The 20348-nt window shown below is 39.8% G+C and overlaps 1 protein-coding gene across 1 annotated transcript; it reads left to right on the forward strand.

The window, feature by feature from the left end:
• Positions 1-8411: 8411 nt before the first annotated feature.
• KCNJ8 (potassium inwardly rectifying channel subfamily J member 8) lies at positions 8412-14682 on the forward strand (the record flags this gene model as incomplete). The annotated part of the gene is made up of 2 exons (XM_079714357.1): positions 8412-8785; positions 13767-14682. The coding sequence occupies 2 exons, from the start codon at positions 8412-8414 to the stop codon at positions 14665-14667; spliced, it is 1275 nt and encodes a 424-aa protein (XP_079570483.1). The 3' UTR covers positions 14668-14682.
• Positions 14683-20348: the final 5666 nt, after the last annotated feature.

Below are 20348 nucleotides of genomic sequence, written 5' to 3' on the forward strand. Positions count from 1 at the left end.
TACAGAGAGGAGATCATTTTATTACCCCATTTATTCTGACAATAAATGAGGTAATTTGACATTTTAGATTAGCAACAAATATCAAATATTTAATTCTAATTTGAACCTGTTTAGAAAAACGGTCTTGTAAAAACTTTTCTGGCACAGGTAATTTTTTTTTAATAAATTTATTTATTTTATTTATATATTTTTGGCTGCATTGGGTCTTTGTTGCTGCACGCGGGCTTTCTCTAGTTACAGCGAGCCAGGGCTACTCTTCGTTGTGGTGCGCGGGCTTCTCACTGCAGTGGCTTCTTTTGTTACAGAGCATGGGCTCTAGGTGTGTGGATTTCAGTAGTTGTGGCACGCAGGCTCAGTAGTTGTGGCTGTTGGGCTCTAGAGCATAGGCTCAATAATTGTGGCTCACGGGCTTAGTTGCACTCAGGCTTAGTTGCTCCGCGGCATGTGGGATCTTCCCGGACCAGGGCTCAAACCCGTATCCCCTGCATTGGCAAGCAGACTCCCAACCACTGTGCCACCAGGGAAGCCCCTGGCACAGGTAATTTTTACCTAAAGGAAAATTCAGGTCATTTAACAGCAGAAAAAAAAAATCCTGGCAAATGATCATTGGAGCCAATGAGTCTAAATGTCACTTTAAAATTTTCAACCTCTATAATCCCTCTGCAGCAGGCATTTTTGAAAGGTGGCAATAAGGAGTCACCTTACCGAGAAAGTTCTGGAAAATGTCAGGTTTCTCTTTCCAAGCACTGCATGAGTCACTGATTTTTCAAAACATAGTGATATGAAAGCTTAGCAATGGATCAAGACATTGCTGGGAATTGCTGTTTCCCCAAGAGCTTCAGAGAAGCCTATAGCAAGATAGATCCCAGGATCCTGCAAACTTGCCTTTCTTTTGCACAAGAATATCAAGGCATAATTTCAAGGCCTGGAAAAACGAATAGTGACAGCCACTCTTCTTCATCTCCTCTTGGAAGAGACCCTACCAGCTTTATTTAGTACTAGCATTTTGTACACTAACAGCAGAAAATAATTACCACGGGTACTCTCTACTTGATTGAAGGAACCACTTTTCTCTTGGAGACACTATTACAGTAAACCAGACATGTTGATTTCCTGGGTCTCTATTTTATTACCAGTATCTTGGCTGGCTCCCTTTCAGTCCCCTGTCTTGATTAAATTCAGGAGTTGAGGAGATGCCAGTACAAGTACTGGATAGTTAGGATTCTGAAGGTTGGTGAGGTCTCAAAAATAATACTCAAGTCTATAAAATGATATTATCATGTATTTTCTTTTCTTAGTCTTAGATTAGGAAAGATAGTTAAATAATAGTTAAAGGAATCTGGGGGTCTATCCTTCCCCCCTTCCCACTGCCATACAGCTCTGAGGTCTTTTTGACCATCACTAAACCAAAACAAGCCTAATTTATTAATAAGAACTGACATTTTTAAGTACTTAGACCAGTCACTATCCTCACCACTTTATATGGATTGTGTCCTCTTGTTCTCATAATAATTCTATGAGTCTCTTAAACCTAAGTGAACAAAAGAATCTCCAGGGGAACTCTTAAATGTGCTTTATTAGAAGTGTTTATACCTTCTCATGAAAGATATTTTAATTTGGGGGACAAAGATATTATATCTTATTCTATCCTTCCTCCATAAAAGCCTGGAGGAGCATAAAATAATGTAACCAGGTGTTTCCCTCATAGCTGGATCATGGATTAACAATCATCCCTTTGAGATATTATTCAGTGAAAAGAGTTTAGGATGAGAGGTCAGATATTTTGAGTTTGTTGTAGCTTTCCACCTGCTAGGTATTTGATTTTTTTTTTTCGGTACGCAGGCCTCTCACTGTTGTGGCCTCTCCCGTCATGGAGAACAGGCTCCGGACGCACAGGCTCAGCGGCCATGGCTCACGGGCCCAGCCGCTCCGCGGCATGTGGGATCTTCCCAGACCGGGGCAAGAACTCGTGTCCCCTGCATCGTCAGGCGGACTCTCAACCACTGCGTCACCAGGGAAGCCCCTAGGTATTTGATTTTACACATCATCGCGCTATACTCTAATCGATGTTGTGTAAGATAAGGAAAATAACCTACTTCTCACACAGCTGCCCCCAAATTAGTTCAATATTTTTCATCACCTAGAATATGAAGACTCTGAATCTTTATTCATTGGGTGAATGGAGAGATGGATAGATCAGTGAATGCACTTCCCAGTTTTCCCATCTCATCTCCTTTTCCTCATTTCCATCTGATATATGGATCTTGTTACTATTCTTCAAACACACCAAGCTTCTTCCCACCTCAGAGCCTTTATACTTGCTCTTAGGTTGCCTGAGCCCCTGGCTGATTCTTTTTTCAAATTTCACCTTCTTAAAGAGGCCTTTTCTGAACTCTATGTAAAATTGCCAATCGCTGGCCCCAGTTACTCTCAATCCTTATCCTGCTTTACTCTCTTTATAAGTTTCAAAACCATAGATAATTATAGAATATATTATTTGTCTACTTGTTCACTAACATCTTCCTCCCTAAGAATACATTGGAGCAGGGACTTTGTTTTGTTCACCTGGTTGTATATTAAAAGGTAGTGACTGTTATGAATGCCCTCTTCCTGACTCGCAGATTCACACCTGTGAGCTGGCAAAAGTTTGAGGCCTTGAGCATGCAAACTGGATGGAGATCTTTTTCATTGAAGGTTCTAATGGATATCCTTAAAGAAAGGGGGTACCTAATTTAAAGGAGAGAGAGGCTCTTTTGCACATAAATAGATACATATCTCAAAAAGAAATGTTCTCTGAACTCACTGGAACCGATAAGTACGAAGAGTTATATTGTCATTCCCATTTCATGATAACTCCAAAAAAGTGAGTTTATAACATGCTGTTTTGATTACTAGTTTATGTAACAGTTTTATTAAGCTGATTCCAAAGCAATATGTTCCAAAGTGGTTTATATGAGGACACTAATAAAGCAGCATACCAAGCAAATAGACCAACTGTTATTTGGGCTGCTAACATGAATCGTTTCCATTGTCATTTTGAAGACTCTCCAAATTCTTAAGTCTAATACAGCTCAGGAAAACCAAGAGCTCTAAATTCACAAGTCACGTCAAAGGCAAGGTCATCAAATGCTAGGACTTCACCCTTTAGTCTCAAGAGTACTTTCAAGGATTTCACTGATTTGTATTTGGTAATCAAAGCAGCAGACAGACAGGAAAATCATCAGTCTTTCTCCACTTCTTTGAAGGCACCTGACAAACTTCTTTTCTTAGGAAAGTGAGAAATGCAGAAACTTCTTTATCTGCAAATGAAATGCACATAGGGTCTAAAAGGAATCTAACAGATATTTACTTATAAGTGAATAGATATCCTTGAATTGCTTTCCAATTACTGCATAAATTTCTCCGGGATGTAACATGAGCAGACAGATTCTTACAGGATTCCTGAAGAGTCAAGAAAATCATAAAATTTAAGGTTAGTTCTGTTCTAAACTCATTATAGGTCTTCTCTAGGAGTAAGGCACAAATTAGTCTTCACTCTTGAAAGAGCAGTTAGGAGATTATAGAACAGTTAAGAAAACCTTAAGTGGATGACAGCAAAATAGTGATTAAATAAGTAGACCAATAAAATAAGCCTGAAGCAGTAGATGTGTTCTTGAAAAATGGATTTCCTTCACAAATTTCTCAGAGGTAAATTTAAATGTTTATTATTTGGCCCATAATATGAAAAGAGGACGATCAAAGGGGGGAGAACTAAAGATCAATTAATAATATATATTGAGCAGCTACTGTGTGTCCAGAAAGAGGTCTGAGGATACAGATATGTCTCCATTAGGCTCAAAAGTTGTCAAGAGAAACATAACTAGCAAATGCCAAGTTTAGACAAGTTTAATATTTAAACAAGTTTAAGTACTGGGGACCTGGAGTGGTTAGGAGAGTTGCTGAGGAAGGAAGGAGTGGATAGTTTGAAGGGAGGAGAAAGAAAAGGTCAAGAGAGAAGGGAGAGGTGATGAGTAATGAAATCTTTGCAGACAGATATGGCCCTAGACTTCAAGGAGATCTCCAAGCTTCAGATTACCTGCGTGGGCTGTGAGAAATGGCTGCAAACACATAAAGGGAGGAAAGACAAGAGGTAGAGTAAGTGCAAGAAAGAGAGAAACACCATGTTGAGAGCACTATTCCTTCTTTCTTTCATTTGACAAGTATTTGTTGAGTACCCACTTCTAGGAGCCAGGAACAATTCCAGACATTAGTATTAACAACAAGCTATGTGCCCTCATGCAGCTTCCATTCAGTGCAGAAAAACTAGTTAAAGGAAAAAGACATAAAGAGTTGGTTTTTAAAAATGTCAGGAAGGGAATGAAAAGAGAAAAGAAAAAGAAAGTCTGTAATTTTTTTTTTCCTTTTTTTTTCTTTGTGGCACACGGGCCTTTCACTGTTGTGGCCTCTCCCGTTGCAGAGCACAGGCTCCGGACGCGCAGGCTCAGCGGCCATGGCTCACGGGCCTAGCCGCTCCGTGGCATGTGGGATCCTCCTGGACCGGGGCACGAACCCGTGTCCCCTGCATCGGCAGGCGGACTCCCAACCACTGCGCCACCAGGGAAGCCCCAGTCTGTAATATTTTTACAGTACACATTCTCCATCTTTTTTCCAAATGGCTGCTATTCGTTTTCTAGGCATATTATTGCCAAAAATTTACTTATTAACTTCTTAAAATTAATTTTCGTTATGTGCATTCTTAGTGCCCTTACTTTGAATTAATCAGTTTAAAGCATTAACTACTAAAAAGTAGGGTATAGAGTTTGGCACTTCAAAACAATTCAAAACTTGACTTGAAACTGCATATGTGGAAGAATATATCTCACTAGAAAAAAACTGAATCCTAAATATGTGTTATAGCAAAAGACCAGAATTTTCATAGGATTCTGACATGGATTTATTTGTTGCCAACCTTCTCATAATTCTCCTCAATGCTTCACCTCTTCTTATTCAATTTTCCTACTATTTCTCTGTCATCACAGTAAATGTCACAGTCGCCTGTGACTTTACCCTCTCCCAATACTGACTTTGTAGCATTCCTTTTGCATACATTTGTATACTGTCCACTGACATTGCTTATTAGCCCCAGACCTCATTCCTTCTCTGATAAACACAATAGTTTCCAGGGTCCCCTTCTGCCAATCACAGAAGTTTGGAGCCTGAAGGGACTCGACTTAGCAATGCACCTTCAAAGCCATCTTGGCCTCTTTTTCCTGGTCAATCCTCTTAAAGCAGGCACTTGTGGTGTTCTCTAATCAACATCCTTCCATGGCTTACCACTACCTCCTAAAGACAGTCCAGACTCCCTTTTTTGAGCATTTAAGGCTGTCTATGTATTTTTTTTTTTCTGAGGCACCAACATGGCTGTCAACCTTACCCTTCCCATTCATTGACTCAAAAGTATTCTTCAAGCCACTCTGTAATTGAAGCTGTGCTAGAGGCTTAAGATACAGTCACAGTTCTGCCCTCTAGAGCCCTCAGTTTCATGGGTTGTGGGGAAGGAGGAAGGGGATGGGACAAGTACATGAATAACCCATTATGTATTCAGAGAGGTGGTGACAAAGGCTGCTCAGGGAGCACTGGACTCAAGCATCCAATCCTGCTCTTTTGCTGACCTTGTTTCATCAGTGCTGATTAAATTAGTTTGTTACTAAAACATGGCCCGCTCTTGTCAATCACCTCATGATCTTCCTTCTCAGTAGGAAGAAGGTCTTTTCTCTGCTCTTCTCTAAACCCAAATACATCTGGTCTTTCAAAGACTAGATCAGATGCCCAATAATCCATGTAGATTTCTTTCCTTAGTCTTCTAGTCTTAATATGTCTTGTTTAGTTCTATTTCCATTCTCATTCTAATCACATCCTTGCTTCTATTAGAGTTTATTATCAAATCCATGTCTCTTTCTACAACTGTCTACCTCTTAAGAACAGCAACTATGATATATATATATATATATATATATATATCCCTTCCCCAAATAGGTGTTCGATGAATATTCCCCCAGCTAAAATAATAGGGAATAAATTGTACACCAAACAATTCTAAAATGGAATGATGAGGGGATTAACTGTACAATGTGATCCCCACACACTTGTAGTAAACTGCCACATAAATTACTGTAAAAATTCACAAGAGTAGAGGAGAGAGCTACCACTAACAGACGAGGATCCCCAGGCTCAAATTGAAGGGGTTAAGCAGCTCTATCTGCAAGGGGGAAAAATGATTCTTCATTTGCCTTCATCAAAGGCTAATTTTAGGTCTCTTGGTAATTAAATGAACACATTGTTTATGCTCCATACGCTTTCTGTCCTAAGTCTTGGAAAATACATGAAATTTCCAAGAATTAAAGTTTCCATTAACACAAGTGCCAAATCAGGAGGCCTGACCTGTGGGAGAAAGCATATTTGTCTTTGCTGGCTCCTTTTCAAAAAGCTACAGAAAGATATTTACTGTATAACTTTCTTGTGCGCAATTGCTCTGTTTTATCATTGAGGCCATCTAGACAAGACCGAGAAGCTGCCACATTTCAGAAAGCCACCAATTACTGAAGAATGACGGTCTGAGTTCTGAAGTGTTGACTGCAGTCCCTGTTCGGGGTAAAATTTTTTTATTGGAAGAGACTTCGAGCGGTTTTCTTCTTTCACTTTTTTTTTTTTTTTTTTTTTGGTAGTAGTTGTGTGTTTGTGTGTGTATTTAATTCCCTGAGAACCAGTTTTGGCTGGTGAAGAAATATGTCAATACGAAGTGGGTTTCAGAACACTTCTTCCACTTATCACCCCTACTAGATGGAAATTTAATGTAAATCAGTATGTGTGCACGCAGCCTGGATGCGTCAGAAGACTATTTTCTGATCTCTATATCTGGTTTTATATAACCTGAAGTAGCACAGTTATCTACCCAGGTTTTAAAAAAAAAAAAATCTCTTTACGTCAGTGATCTCCCCGGAGCTGGGAGCCTTTTAAAGACATGCGTGTCACGCTGGCTGCAGGGGGTCGCAGCTACTGGGAAAAGGGCTGGTTCTACAGGCCCCGCCCTCCACCCCCCGTCGCCCCTCCCTCCTGCGGGCTCCCTACCTCCCCGGGACTCGCCTCTCCCCCACCCCCTCCCTCCCTCATCTCTGCAATTTCGGCCTCAGAGGTCTGGCGCGCGTCAAAGCCCGAAGTGGGAGGCTGATTTGTGGAGCATCACGCCCCAGCTCCTCTCCCCAAGCCTCTCCTGCGCCGTCGGCAGCGGCCAAGGGATAGAGCCGAGCAGGGGGAGGGGAAGAGCGACACCCATCCCCCTTCCTCCAGCCCTCCCCGCGTTCAGATTCAACTGCACCTTTTATTATTTTAACTCTTCTCCCTAGGACGCGCGGCCCCCGGATCTGTCCCTTCGGCAGTCGCGGTCCCCGCTCCCTCGCCCGGAGATGGGACAGCGAGGGACCCGCCCGCGGTCGGCCGGCGTGTGCGGGGAGGTGCGGCCGCGGCGCCCGCTCGCCAGAGTCTGTAAGTTTCAACGCTCCTCTAAGCGGAGGGGAGGGGGAGGCTGAATGCGTCCCCGCAAACGATTGAAAATGCAGAACACGGGCGAGGTTGACAGCGTCGGATGGAATTTCGGGGCACACACTTTTAATTGACTCTATCCGTAGCCCGCAGGCTATTATCCGGGGTTTTTCCTGCAGCTTGTATGTTTGATCCCTTCGTCGTCAAGAAGTTTTCAAGCTATTACATTATGAGTTCCAGTGGGATTAAAAAAAAATGCAACTCACACTTCTTTCAAATTTAAAATACCTCTACGTAATTTTCAGGTTACATAGCACATTGCTTATTATTATTTTGTCGAATTACAAGACACATTTATACTGCGCAGGAGCTCACGGCCTTTGCCTATTTCTTAAAATAACAGAAAGAGAATTTCCCCTCTTTACTTTTAATATTGCTACATCATGTGAATAGTTTAGTAAATAGATCCTTAATTTTCCTCATAGACGTCGCGTGCTGGTATCCTTGCACTAATCTACAGACGTGGGTAATTTCAGAATTATCACTGAGGCTGCTGTTTACAGGAAGGCTCTTGGTTTGTTTAACTAAGGCTGTGCTCTTATGTGTTCAAAACGATAAGGAATATTAAAACAGTTCTGGTTCAGATCAAGTAATTTTTCCGGGATCCAAGGACTCAAGCACTAACTAGGCTCGTGTTTAGATTAATAAGATCATACCTTTAGCTTTGCACGTCACCTGGAATGTATAGACACACCCCTACATGCAAGGACTGAAGAGGTGAGGAAAATAGGGGGAAACGTTTTTAATCTTCGTTTCCCTCCTGCAGGACGGGTCTCGAGGGGAGGAGAGGCAGGTCGGAGACAGGTGCATAGGCTGGCTATGGTGACGGGACGATGTTGGCCAGAAAGAGCATCATCCCGGAGGAGTATGTGCTGGCGCGCATCGCCGCGGAGAACTTGCGCAAACCGCGCATCAGGGACCGCCTGCCCAAGGCCCGCTTCATCGCCAAGAGCGGGGCCTGCAACCTGGCGCACAAGAACATTCGGGAGCAAGGACGCTTCCTCCAGGACATCTTCACTACCTTGGTGGACCTGAAATGGCGCCACACCCTGGTCATCTTTACCATGTCGTTCCTCTGCAGCTGGCTGCTCTTCGCCATCATGTGGTGGCTGGTGGCCTTTGCCCACGGGGACATCTATGCTTACATGGAGAAAAGTGGGATGGAGAAAAGTGGCTTGGAGTCCACCGTGTGTGTGACTAATGTCAGGTAAGAATGCAGCGGGATGAGGCAGGGGTGGAAAACAGTACAGAAAAAAAGATGCAACTGTCCTTTCTCTCTTCACTGTTATTTTGTTGCAAGTGAACTCAAGAGTTTGTTTCAGTACCTTCAGAAGCAAAAAAAGTAAAAACATAACAAAAGCAACAACAACAAAACCAATCCAATGTATTAAAAATCTTTTCAGAGGCAGCTTTATGGATGACGAGTCTTTGAAAATGTAGCACTTCAATCCTTTGAGCTGGCCTTGAAAATATTATACCAGTTATTTAAAAATGGTTGTGGTTCAAAGGATTCCACAGAGTGCCTTCCTCAAAAAAAAACCACATACTGAGTTTTCAGTCTGAAAAAGCTGCTGTCCATAGTTCCAGTATCCACAAGGCAATATCTCTGATCAAAAAAAATATTGTGCAAATGCTAGTAATGTTTTTCCACAACTTCTCTTACCAGTGACTTTTTCAGAAATAATTAGAAAAATGGGAAAACACTGGTAAGAGGTGTTCTAGATAAAAAAAAATTTTTTTTAATCCACCAGAAATGAAGTAAACATAAGCTCTTCTTTATCAAGATTATCTTAAATAGCTGATTGCTTGCATTGAATTCCAAAATTAGAAGTTATGCTAAGATTCAGAACTAGAAAAAAATTATTTTTAATGGAGATTGGTCCAAATTTTTAATGGAAGAGATTATGTAGAAGTGACTTAGTGTTGTTTTCTCTAAAAGTTTTAGTAGGATAGGAAGACAGTTCTTAGATTGCCCTAATTTTGCTTTTTTCTCTTATATCGTAAATATTTCAAAGATAAGTAAAGTGAATTTGATTTCAGTGATTCTCCTCTCATAGTTTCACATGGCCTAAGAACATTTACTTGGAGTGATTTGTCTCTTGTTTTGTTGGAAGATGGAAATAGGTAATATCAATTGCAAAAATATGCACTCTGCAGCGAAACATTAGTAGTTATACTAGCAACTTTTCCAGGACCTTTTCTCAATAATATTCCAGATTCACATAATTCATAAAGCAAAGCAACTGAGCAAGCACGATTCTTCCAGGAAACTGTAAAGAATAAGACCTTTGATAACCCTGAAAAGAAGCAGAAACTCAGACTGTAAACTTGTCCATCCTTCCATTCCCTGAATAGTTGCAATGCCAGATTATCAAGGGAGGTTGCGGTATTTGTTGTAGAGATCACATGCCACAGATTTCAGCTCAGATTCTGAGGAGAAAAACAAATTGAATAGATCCATTGCCTTTACCATCGAGTTAGATATTGTTTTCTTGTCTTAAACTTGCCACAAACTTTTGTCTCAAAGAAAATATAGGTGAAGAATGTAGGTAATCATCAGTACACCAAATATAAAGGAACAAAATACTGTGTTTAACAGGTATATGTAGGTCAGATATCATTATCTATAATATTTCTCTTTAAGAAATTTATTGGCACTGATGTTGGTGAATCATTTTCCTATCAAGGTACATTTTTAATAAACATGAAGTAGATACACATAAAAAGAGATAAAAGAAACAGAAATGATAAACCTCAGAAAAATAAAGGACAGATTTTATTCACAAGACAAATATATTGGCTTTTCCTATGGGAAAAAAGTCATTAAGCAATTTATTAAAGATATGTCATCAAAAGTGAGATATTTTCAATGATTTTGTAAGAGAACTTGACAGAGTGCATTGGTTATTAAAAGCTGTTTTACTGCTAGCTGTTATTGTTCAACAAGAGGTGTTCTGAGGCATGTTTATCCCCCTGATGGATTCCTGCTGGTTTGAACATTCAATTCACTATGAGAAATGGCATCGCAGATACAAGGAGACACACTTGAATTTATCAGTATGACAGTTTTAGCATTTTATTTATTTATTTTTCATTAGGTGATTCTCTAAAGCATATTTCTTTTTTTAAAATTTTTTTATTAAAATATAGTTGATTTAATCTTAGCATTTTAAATTGCACTTCTTACCTAAAAAAATATTATTGGACATCTTGTAAGGTTAAAATCTTACTGGTTTTATGTTAACATTGTGGTACTATTTATACTTCAATGCAACATACAATTTAATCTTAACCAACCGTACATAATACTTTTTCACCAAAAAAAAAAAAGAAAAAAAATAGAAAAATCTCTATTCTCTCCCAAAGGGGATTTAAAAGATGATTAATAATATGTCTAATTCTTTGCATTTCCTTTCCTTTCCTTTCATAAGTTCAGTGTCTCACCTTGTCATCAGAACCGAAAACAACTGATTATAATGAATATTCTCCACTGTATCCAAATAACATTTAACATTCTCCTTCCAGGCTGGCTCACTTTCCCTTTCATGTGGATGACTTTCTAACATGAGTCAGAAAATAAACCAACATATTTCCTCTTCTAATTCAGCCTCACTCCCTCTGTAGAAGAACAAATGAGCAGTTAAACACTTTCATCTCTTGAGGTTGTTTAGCATGACAGGTGTTCATAAAAGGCTGGGTCCTGCACAATATAATGTTTGGAAGTAAGTTCTTTCATAAAATAAACAACATACACAATATGGCACATGAATGATATCTTAAGCCGTTAAAATGAAACATCTGGGCATATTCATCATTACGCTGCTCCCTGAAGCATGTATAATTAGAAATCAGTGCTGTATCTGTGCCCCTTCACTGCAGTCTTTTCTTACTCTTTGCCATGTTTTTGGATCATTCAGTATTAGCTCATGTGTAGCTAGTGCAAAAAGCAATCATTGCTTTTCATGAATCGTTTTAGCAACAAAAGCAGTAAGAAAGGCAATTTTCACACTCCATTTAAAAGTTAATTAAAAGAATCAACTATGTTTCAATTAAAAAAATAAAAATCCCTGATTATGAACCTGAATAGAAAAAAATCACTGCTTGTGCTTGCCTACCATTCACGGTGTCCTGACAAACAGCAGTACTTAACTTAGTGTTCAAATATTTAATATTTGGTCTCTCATTGTGTGTGGCATTAATACACAGCTAATACTTTGACAGATGGTCTCTCGTCTATAAAATTAGAAAAGTTTGAAGTTGGGGTATAGGGCAAACACAAGACTATGACTGTTTCTATTAAGAAACCACAGCAGTGTAGGATATGTAGTTAAATGAATAATTTTAGTGATAAGAATAACCAAATGTGGTGCTTCTCAATCAGGGGAGATAAAACAGAAATTATCTGCAAACTTTTCAAAAGTTTTATCCAGGTCCACCCTAAACTACCAAATCAGGGTTTACACTGAGATAAGGAAGAGAGTGCAGTTTGAAAAAGCTCCCCAAGAAAACCCTGACACTTGTTGGCCCCTTCCCTGTGCTTCTTTCAGAGACTAGGCCAGAATTAAGAGAATTCATGTTCTTATTAATTATGTAATCTTGACACAGTCACTTATCTATCTCTACCTCAAATCCTTCCTTTAATAACTTCAGTATTCTCTAGATCTCTTAGAGGACAAAATGAGACAATCAGTAAGAAAACATGTTTCATTCCAAATGGCACAACATGGTTTTTTTCAATTAAAAATACTAGTATTTTTGAATGATGTGCTTTGTACCACTCTTTAGCACTGTGCTTTCTCTATATAAGGTACACAATCAGTGTTTGTTAGGGAGTACAACTTTAAAGGTTGTAAATAATAAAAAGTTCACTTATTACTCAGTACTTCCCATATGACTCAAGTCACTTAAACACAGACAGGCAATAAATAATAGACATCAACCTGGAAGAAAATTTCACAAAGTAAAATAAGCCTATAAATATAAATATGTCTAGGTATTATTTTAATGTTTTCACATAAACAGGCCAATCATTACATGATTTGAAAACATTAATAGAAGTGTATCCCAGAAACCTGGAGGTAGATGCATGCGGAGAGAGAGAGAGAGGGAGAGAATGAACAAGTGCTTGTGTTTAGAACTGGACATTTGATACATTAAGTTGGAGAGCCTTTCTAAAAGCCTTTAACAGCCTTTGGACCTGGGACTTCCCTGGTGGCGCAGTGGTTAAGAATCTGCCTGCCAATGCAGGGGACATGGGTTTGACCCCTGGTCCGGAAAGATGCCACATGCCATGGAGCAACTGAGCCCATGCACCACAACTACTGAGCCTGCACTCTAAAGCCCATGCTCTGCAACAAGAGAAGCCACCATGATGAGAACCCCACGCACTGCAACAAAGAGTAGCCCCCGCTCGCCGCAGCTAGAGAAAGCCCGCCTGCAGCAATGAAGACCCAACGCAGCCAAAGATAATAAATAAATAAATATTAAAAAAAAAATAGCCTTTGGACATCAACAAGTGAATGGATAAAGAAGATGTGGTGTGTATATATCTATATCTTTATCTATACCTAGATAGATATATACACACAATGGAATATTACTCGGCCATAAAAAGAATGAAATAATGGCATTTGCAGCAACATGGATGGACCTACAGATTATCATACTAAATGAAGTAAATCAGACAGAGAAAGACAAATATCATGTGATATCCCTTATATGTGGAATCTTAAAAAATGATAGAAATGAACTTATTTACAAAACAGAAATAGAGTCACAGACATAGGAAACAAACTTATGGTTACCAAAGGGGAAAGGGTGAGGGAGGGATAAATAAGGAGTTTGGGATTAACGTATACACACTACTATATATAAAATGGATAACCAAAAAGGACCTACTGTATAGCCCAGGGAACTCTACTCAATATCTTATAATAACCTGTAATGGAAAGAATCTGAAAAAGAATATGTGTGTGTGTGTGTGTGTGTGTGTGTGTATACATATATATATACTTCACTTTGCTGTACACCTGAAACAACTAACACAACATTGTAAAGCAACTATACTTTAATAAATTTTTTTTTTAAATAGCCTTTGGAGGAAGAAAATGCAAAATTCAACTTAACCTGTTATTTAGTGATTCAAAATCTGATCCAATGGCATTGTTTTCTGGTCTCATTTCTTACAGGTCTTTCACCTCTGCTTTCCTCTTCTCCATTGAAGTTCAAGTGACAATTGGGTTTGGCGGGAGAATGATGACAGAGGAATGCCCTCTGGCCATCACAGTCCTGATTCTCCAGAACATTGTGGGTTTGATCATCAATGCAGTCATGTTGGGCTGCATATTCATGAAAACAGCCCAGGCTCACAGAAGGGCGGAAACCTTGATTTTCAGCCGCCATGCGGTGATCGCAGTCCGAAATGGCAAACTGTGTTTCATGTTCCGCGTGGGCGACCTAAGGAAAAGCATGATCATTAGTGCATCGGTGCGCATCCAGGTGGTCAAGAAAACCACGACACCCGAAGGGGAGGTAGTGCCTATTCACCAACTAGACATTCCCGTTGATAACCCCCTTGAGAGTAATAACATTTTTCTGGTGGCCCCTTTGATCATCTGTCACGTGATTGACAAGCGCAGCCCCTTGTATGATATCTCTGCCACTGACCTTGCCAACCAAGACCTGGAGGTCATCGTGATTCTGGAAGGAGTGGTCGAAACTACTGGCATTACCACCCAAGCGAGAACCTCCTACATCGCTGAGGAGATCCAATGGGGCCATCGCTTCGTGTCCATCGTAACCGAGGAGGAAGGCGTGTATTCTGTGGATTACTCCAAATTTGGCAACACCGTGAAAGTAGCGGCTCCGAGGTGCAGTGCCCGAGAGCTGGACGAAAAGCCTTCCATTCTTATCCAGACCCTCCAGAAGAGTGAACTGTCCCACCAGAATTCTCTGAGGAAGCGCAATTCCATGAGAAGAAACAATTCCATGAGGAGGAATAATTCCATCCGCCGGAACAATTCATCCCTCATGGTGCCCAAGGTGCAATTTATGACTCCAGAAGGAAATCAGAACACGTCAGAATCCTGACAACAACACAACCCCCAGAAAGTCTTTGATAAGATGTTGAAGAGTTTCTACAGGGCACAGACTGAAACAGAGCTGGAACACAATAATTTGTCCTTCTTTATCTTAATGCACTAAATGATATGCCTATTCCAACAGCAGCACTTTCTGTGTCAATAAACAGTAACACACAAGGTGGAGGGTTCTTGGCTCACTTGTTTCATCCATGCAGTATTCGCAGAGATAGGCTTAAGTTATGTAGGGGAAATGCTCTCATTTCTCTCAATTTGAAACCCAAGAATTACATTAATAGTAATAGACCTTGAATATGAAAGTGGACCAAGGAACGATGCTTTATGAAATACTTAGCGGGTGACACCACAGTTCTCTCTGTTTCTATTGTTCACTCTTGAAATGTGATAGAATGGGCAGGGGGCCCCAAAATTGTGTTTTTCCTTTCTCTCTTTCTCTCTCTCTCTCTCTTTGATTTTTTTTTTTAACTGCACCAGGTAAGAAGCCTGAGACAAAAACTGCTTAGTTTTGTTTCGTTCTGTTGTTTATTTTTAAATATTGAATTTTATTTTTTCTCAAATTGTATAGTGTAAGCATAACTAGTATTAGGAAAATTACACTAAAATTTTAAGCAGGGACATCTGTGAAATTGGAAAACAACAACCACTGAGTTCAATTCTAGCATGTTTCCACATGAACATAATTGAATCTAACTAGAAATCAAAATTCCTATTCCATTAAGTCGACTATTGTAGTATAAGGCTCAAAGTTTCAAAGCTATAAATCACCCCACAATATGATTGATGAAGCAAAGTTCCTGTTAACTTCTCATTCAGAGCCTTGAAAGCATGAATAGACACTTGCAAATCTATTTTTGGATTTCCCACAGAAAAACTGCTTAGTTCTGCATTTTCCCTGATGCTCAGCCAGGTGTCTGCAGTCCTGCTGGGGCTCCCAGATGCTTAAAGACAAGTCATAGGAGGTACCAACTGACTAAGAACAACTCACAGAAGAAACATTTAACCTGAAAAGTTTTACCCATTTCCCTGTGAGTTGGAAAAATATTTTTATTAAAAAGAAACAAACAAAAAAAAAACTGCTTAGTTCTCATCTACTTCTAAGTGGATTCTCTTAATTCACTTGGTCCTTCACAGTGACCCCCAGAGGTTTCTTTGTCCCCCTCATGGCCACCTGTTTGCAGAACCAAGCAAGGAGCTTTTGGAGAAAAGCTAAGAACATTCCTGTGTCATTTAGGACTGGATTCCCAAAAGGGACAGCTACTTCTTTTGCCTTCTCAGTTCTTGTTGAGAGCCTCCACTATAGTGAAGATTTTATTAAAATATTTTCTTTGTATTCACTGTAGTTTTGCAATTTCTCTTTCACAAAATTATCGCATGTGAAACAGCGATCACACAGTGATGATATTCACCTCTGAGATCTCTCTCTCTGAGGGTCCCTCTGTTTGAGATCTGTTGTTCCAAGGGAACTACATTTTTTAAATTTTTTAAATTAAAAAAAAATTTTCAAATTCCATGTTGATTTCATTTCATTCACAGTTTTAGAATGTTCTCTTGGTTTTTCTATTTGAGCTTGATGTATCATGGAAATCCTGTAAACTTTTTTCTTTGCGTCTCCCACCTCCCATCTTAAAACTACATCTCCTTCTCAGTAATATCTGAATGCAGGCCTGGCATATAAAGATTTAGCATTATCTCAATTGCTAAAGTGAGATTTTCTATCAACTCTTGATTTAATCATCCTTAGCTCTTGCCTCTTCAAGGAAGGGATGAGGGCACAGGGAGAGAAGCACAAAGCTAGTAAGCTATAGGCTTATTCTCATATTTCACATAGCTAAACATCAGAAAGCTGAGCTCTTTTGTAGCCTTTTACACAGATTTTTGGGGTCTCTATTTATTTTACTTCATCTATGGACATTGGTATATTGAAACATTTCTGTACAGTTTTCAGTTTGCTAAAGAAAAATCTACTTTAATCAGATTTAACCCACCAGTGATTACAGAGTTGGATTTCAGACCTCCTAGCAGTTCTGGCATAGATGTGGGTCCCCCTCTCTTATCCCAGGGAAACCAGACAGATGCAGAAGGCAACTGCCACACCAGCAAGAAGAACATGCACAGTACTTACCTGTTGTTCTGTGCAGTGGCAGCTCAACATCTGTGAAGGTGACACAGGCTGTGGGGCAGGTAATGTCTGGGCATAGTGGGGCTGAGATGCAGGATTTCTGAGTCCAGGTGATACAGAGATCCGTGGCAGCCAGGAGAAAATCTAGCAATGGAGTCAGAGCAGTTCCACCAGCCACCTTCCAGCTGCAGCCAAAGGCTGGGTGCCAAGGACCTGATGGCCAATGATTTCATGGGGAAGTCAGTGGAAGAGTTTGATGGGACCCCTATGTCAAGTCATGACTCAGATAAGGCCATCATTTAGCTAGTGACAGCCACACCAAACAAAAGGTCACATCAATTTCTAAAAATCTACAAGTGTTTTAGAATATTACAATGATTTCAGAACCTATTTTTGCCAAAATATATTTAACTGGCTAAGCAGTTTTGGAAATATTTGGTTTAGTTTTAGAAAATAAGATTCTTTATATGTGTGTGTGTATATAATTTTGACTTATGTATTGAATTTAAATATTATTTTACATTAAATACTTAGATTCTTCACTTCCGTCCTAGTCATCATACAGCAACCACAATATTCTTTTAGATCACATTACAACACGCCTCTACTTAACACCCTCCTATGGCCTTCCATTTTTCTAAAAATGAAAATCAAAACCTTTTCCAGGGCCCACAAGCCACTACATCTCATTACTACCTTTTCCCCTGAATCATTTCCACTCTACAACTCTGGCCTTGCTGTTCTCCGAAACAGAGCCATACATACTTTCATATCATGAGTTTGCTTCTACCAGGAACATTTCCCCAGAAGGCCTCCTGGTTCTCCTCCTGTGATTATTTAGGATTTCTGCTCCAATGCCATCTCATGAGACAGTGTAGTATAGTGGTTAAGAAAACAGATTCCGCAGTCAGACTCTCTTGGTTTAAATTTCAGTTTTAACACTTAGCATCTGTGAGGTCTTGACAAAATTAATATTTGTGCCTCATTTTCCTCATACATAAAATCAAAATGATTATAGTACCTACCTCATAAGTTGCTGTAAGAACTAAGGTAGCTAATGTATATAAAGGGCTTAAAATAGTTCGATTCATTCACAAAGGACAAAAGCTAGAAATGAGGGACTGCCTTGAAATTAATTGGATTCTTAGTAAATGACATTCAGTGCATTATATTTGTTCTCTAGAAGAGAGAAAAAAGATCTTTGCAACATGAATCTGATCTCTTAAAAATTCTGCAGCAGAGACCTTATACCCATACCCAGTTGCTTTTCCTGATTATTTGATACATGCCACCTGCCTGTTGTCAAATAGTATAATGTGTAGAATACTACAAAGTGTAAAGGGAAACATTTTACCTACAGAGAATATTTCTGGTTTCATGTAACTGTCATTAATTTATTTATCCAGTAATATATATTGAACTTCTACCATGTCTGACATTCACCATCTGGCAAAAAAAAAACTAGGTGTGTTTCTTCTCTTTATGGAGGAGCGGAAATTTCTAAACAGGTTAGGTGCTGATTCTGCACCCAAATACTTTGAGATGGAAACTATCATGAGAGGAAAACTGGCTTAGGTGCCAGAATTGCATGATCAAAATCGAGACCTACCCTTGGTTACTGGGCAGGCGTGGGAAGGCAACGGAAGATCCAGAGCTGTGCCACAAGATAGTTTTGCGGAGAACTGGGTGAGAAAATAGAACACTGCTCATCTTTAGAACTATCATTTGTTTCCTGCTTTACATTATCCCAGTCCCACGGTTTTATTCTACAATTCCTCATCATTTGCCACTTGGCTCAAGACTTTCTCTGAGTAAAAATCCTGGTCCCCTGGACTCAGATATTTCTAACTATCTGGTCAAGTGTTTTAACTCTCAGGTGTCTCAGAACGAGCAGAGTCTTAAAGAGATGACCTCAGTTCCCAAAGAAAGTCTAACTCCCAGAGAATTTATTAGCTGCTTAGTAAACATGGGGCAGCACTTTTTCCCCCTCCATTGGTTGGAATCATTTATTTTTTACTGTTGTTTACAGATTTGGCATTTTTGGAAAAGAATGAAAAGATATCTGCATCTCTTGGGGTTCCCACCCACAAGTTTTGTCATTTTCACCATGTCCAAAGTAGAGGCAGAATGAAATTAGTGTCTCCAAGGACCAGTGCATTAAAATAACCATAACAAATCCTACAGGCTGTTTAAGAGGAAACCCAAGGGCCATGCTCTTCCCATGATCTTTATGCACAATTCTCATCAATGGTGATGGGAATTCCCCAGAGATCTAGGAAGGAAGTGACCCTAATTACACCCCCCTCGATAATTCACTGCACAGATTCAAGTTTAAGTTCATGAAAATCTTAATCAGCTTTTAACTTCAGATCAAAATACCACATCAGAGCCCAATTTCATTTTAGAGTATTTATATCTTCATTAGTACTCATTTTCAATCATTGTTCCGGTTCTCATGGAGATTTTCTTGGTAGTACTATATGACACCCCTCCCCCAACTCCAACACTCTCTGGCATAATTTAAATGAAACTCTTATTTTTCACAGTGTTTATTTTAATCACTAGAGAAAACAAAAATATTAAGGCTGGATTTCCACATACTATTGGACTACTTCAGCTTGTATTGAATAAATAGTGAAAATTGGAGGATAAAATAGTTACCTGTAAAACTGAAGTTAAAATATACTTTTCACTTATTAACAGATATATTAACAGACTTTTCAGGAGTCTTCACTTACTCGCCATTGACCGGTGAAAAAAGTCTACACTCTTTAAGCATGCTAGTCAAGGCTCTTTGCGGTTTGATTCCAACGCACCTTTTACAGCTTTGCTTCCTAACCCCTTCGAATAGGGCAATGTGTAAAATACTACAGTGTATAACATAGTGCTTCAAGTTCACTGACTGCTTCACTCATATTCAGTCTCCCATACAAGTCTGCAAGTCTCTGAGCTTGAAACTCTGTGCTTTCTCTACCTAACAAAATTACTGCTTTTACAAAGCCTTCTCAAATCCTCCATCTAAATTACTTCTTTATCTCCACAGTGTGGACCACAGTGTGGATATTATTTCATAATATCTGGCACTATATAACTTTCGGACATCATATGCATGTCTCCTCAGACTGTAAGTCTTTCCCCCAGACGGCTTATCACAGTGTTTGCCTAAAATAGATGGTGAAGCAGCCTGACAGTTATCTGCCCCAAATCCATTCGTCCTTTCTTTCATAGCAACCGAGTTGTTCAGCTAGTGCTAACACATTCCCCTGTCTCTGTTAGCTGTGGCCATGTGCCTGATTTGGGGCCAATGGCCCATGAACAGAAGTCAATGGACCACTTCCCATTCTTGACTTTAAAAACTCTGAGCTAGGCTTCCCTGGTGACGCAGTGGTTGAGAGTCCGCCTGCTGATGCAGGGGACACGTGTTCATGCCCCGGTCCGGGAAGATCCCACATGCCGTGGAGCGGCTGGGCACGTGAGCCATGGCCACTGAGCCTGCGCGGCTGGAGCCTGTGCTCTGCAACGGGAGAGACCACAGCAGTGAGAGGCCCGCG

The sequence above is a fragment of the Hyperoodon ampullatus genome (assembly GCF_949752795.1).
Source record: "Hyperoodon ampullatus genome assembly, chromosome: 11".
In the NCBI taxonomy this organism is placed as follows: Eukaryota; Metazoa; Chordata; class Mammalia; order Artiodactyla; family Ziphiidae; genus Hyperoodon; species Hyperoodon ampullatus.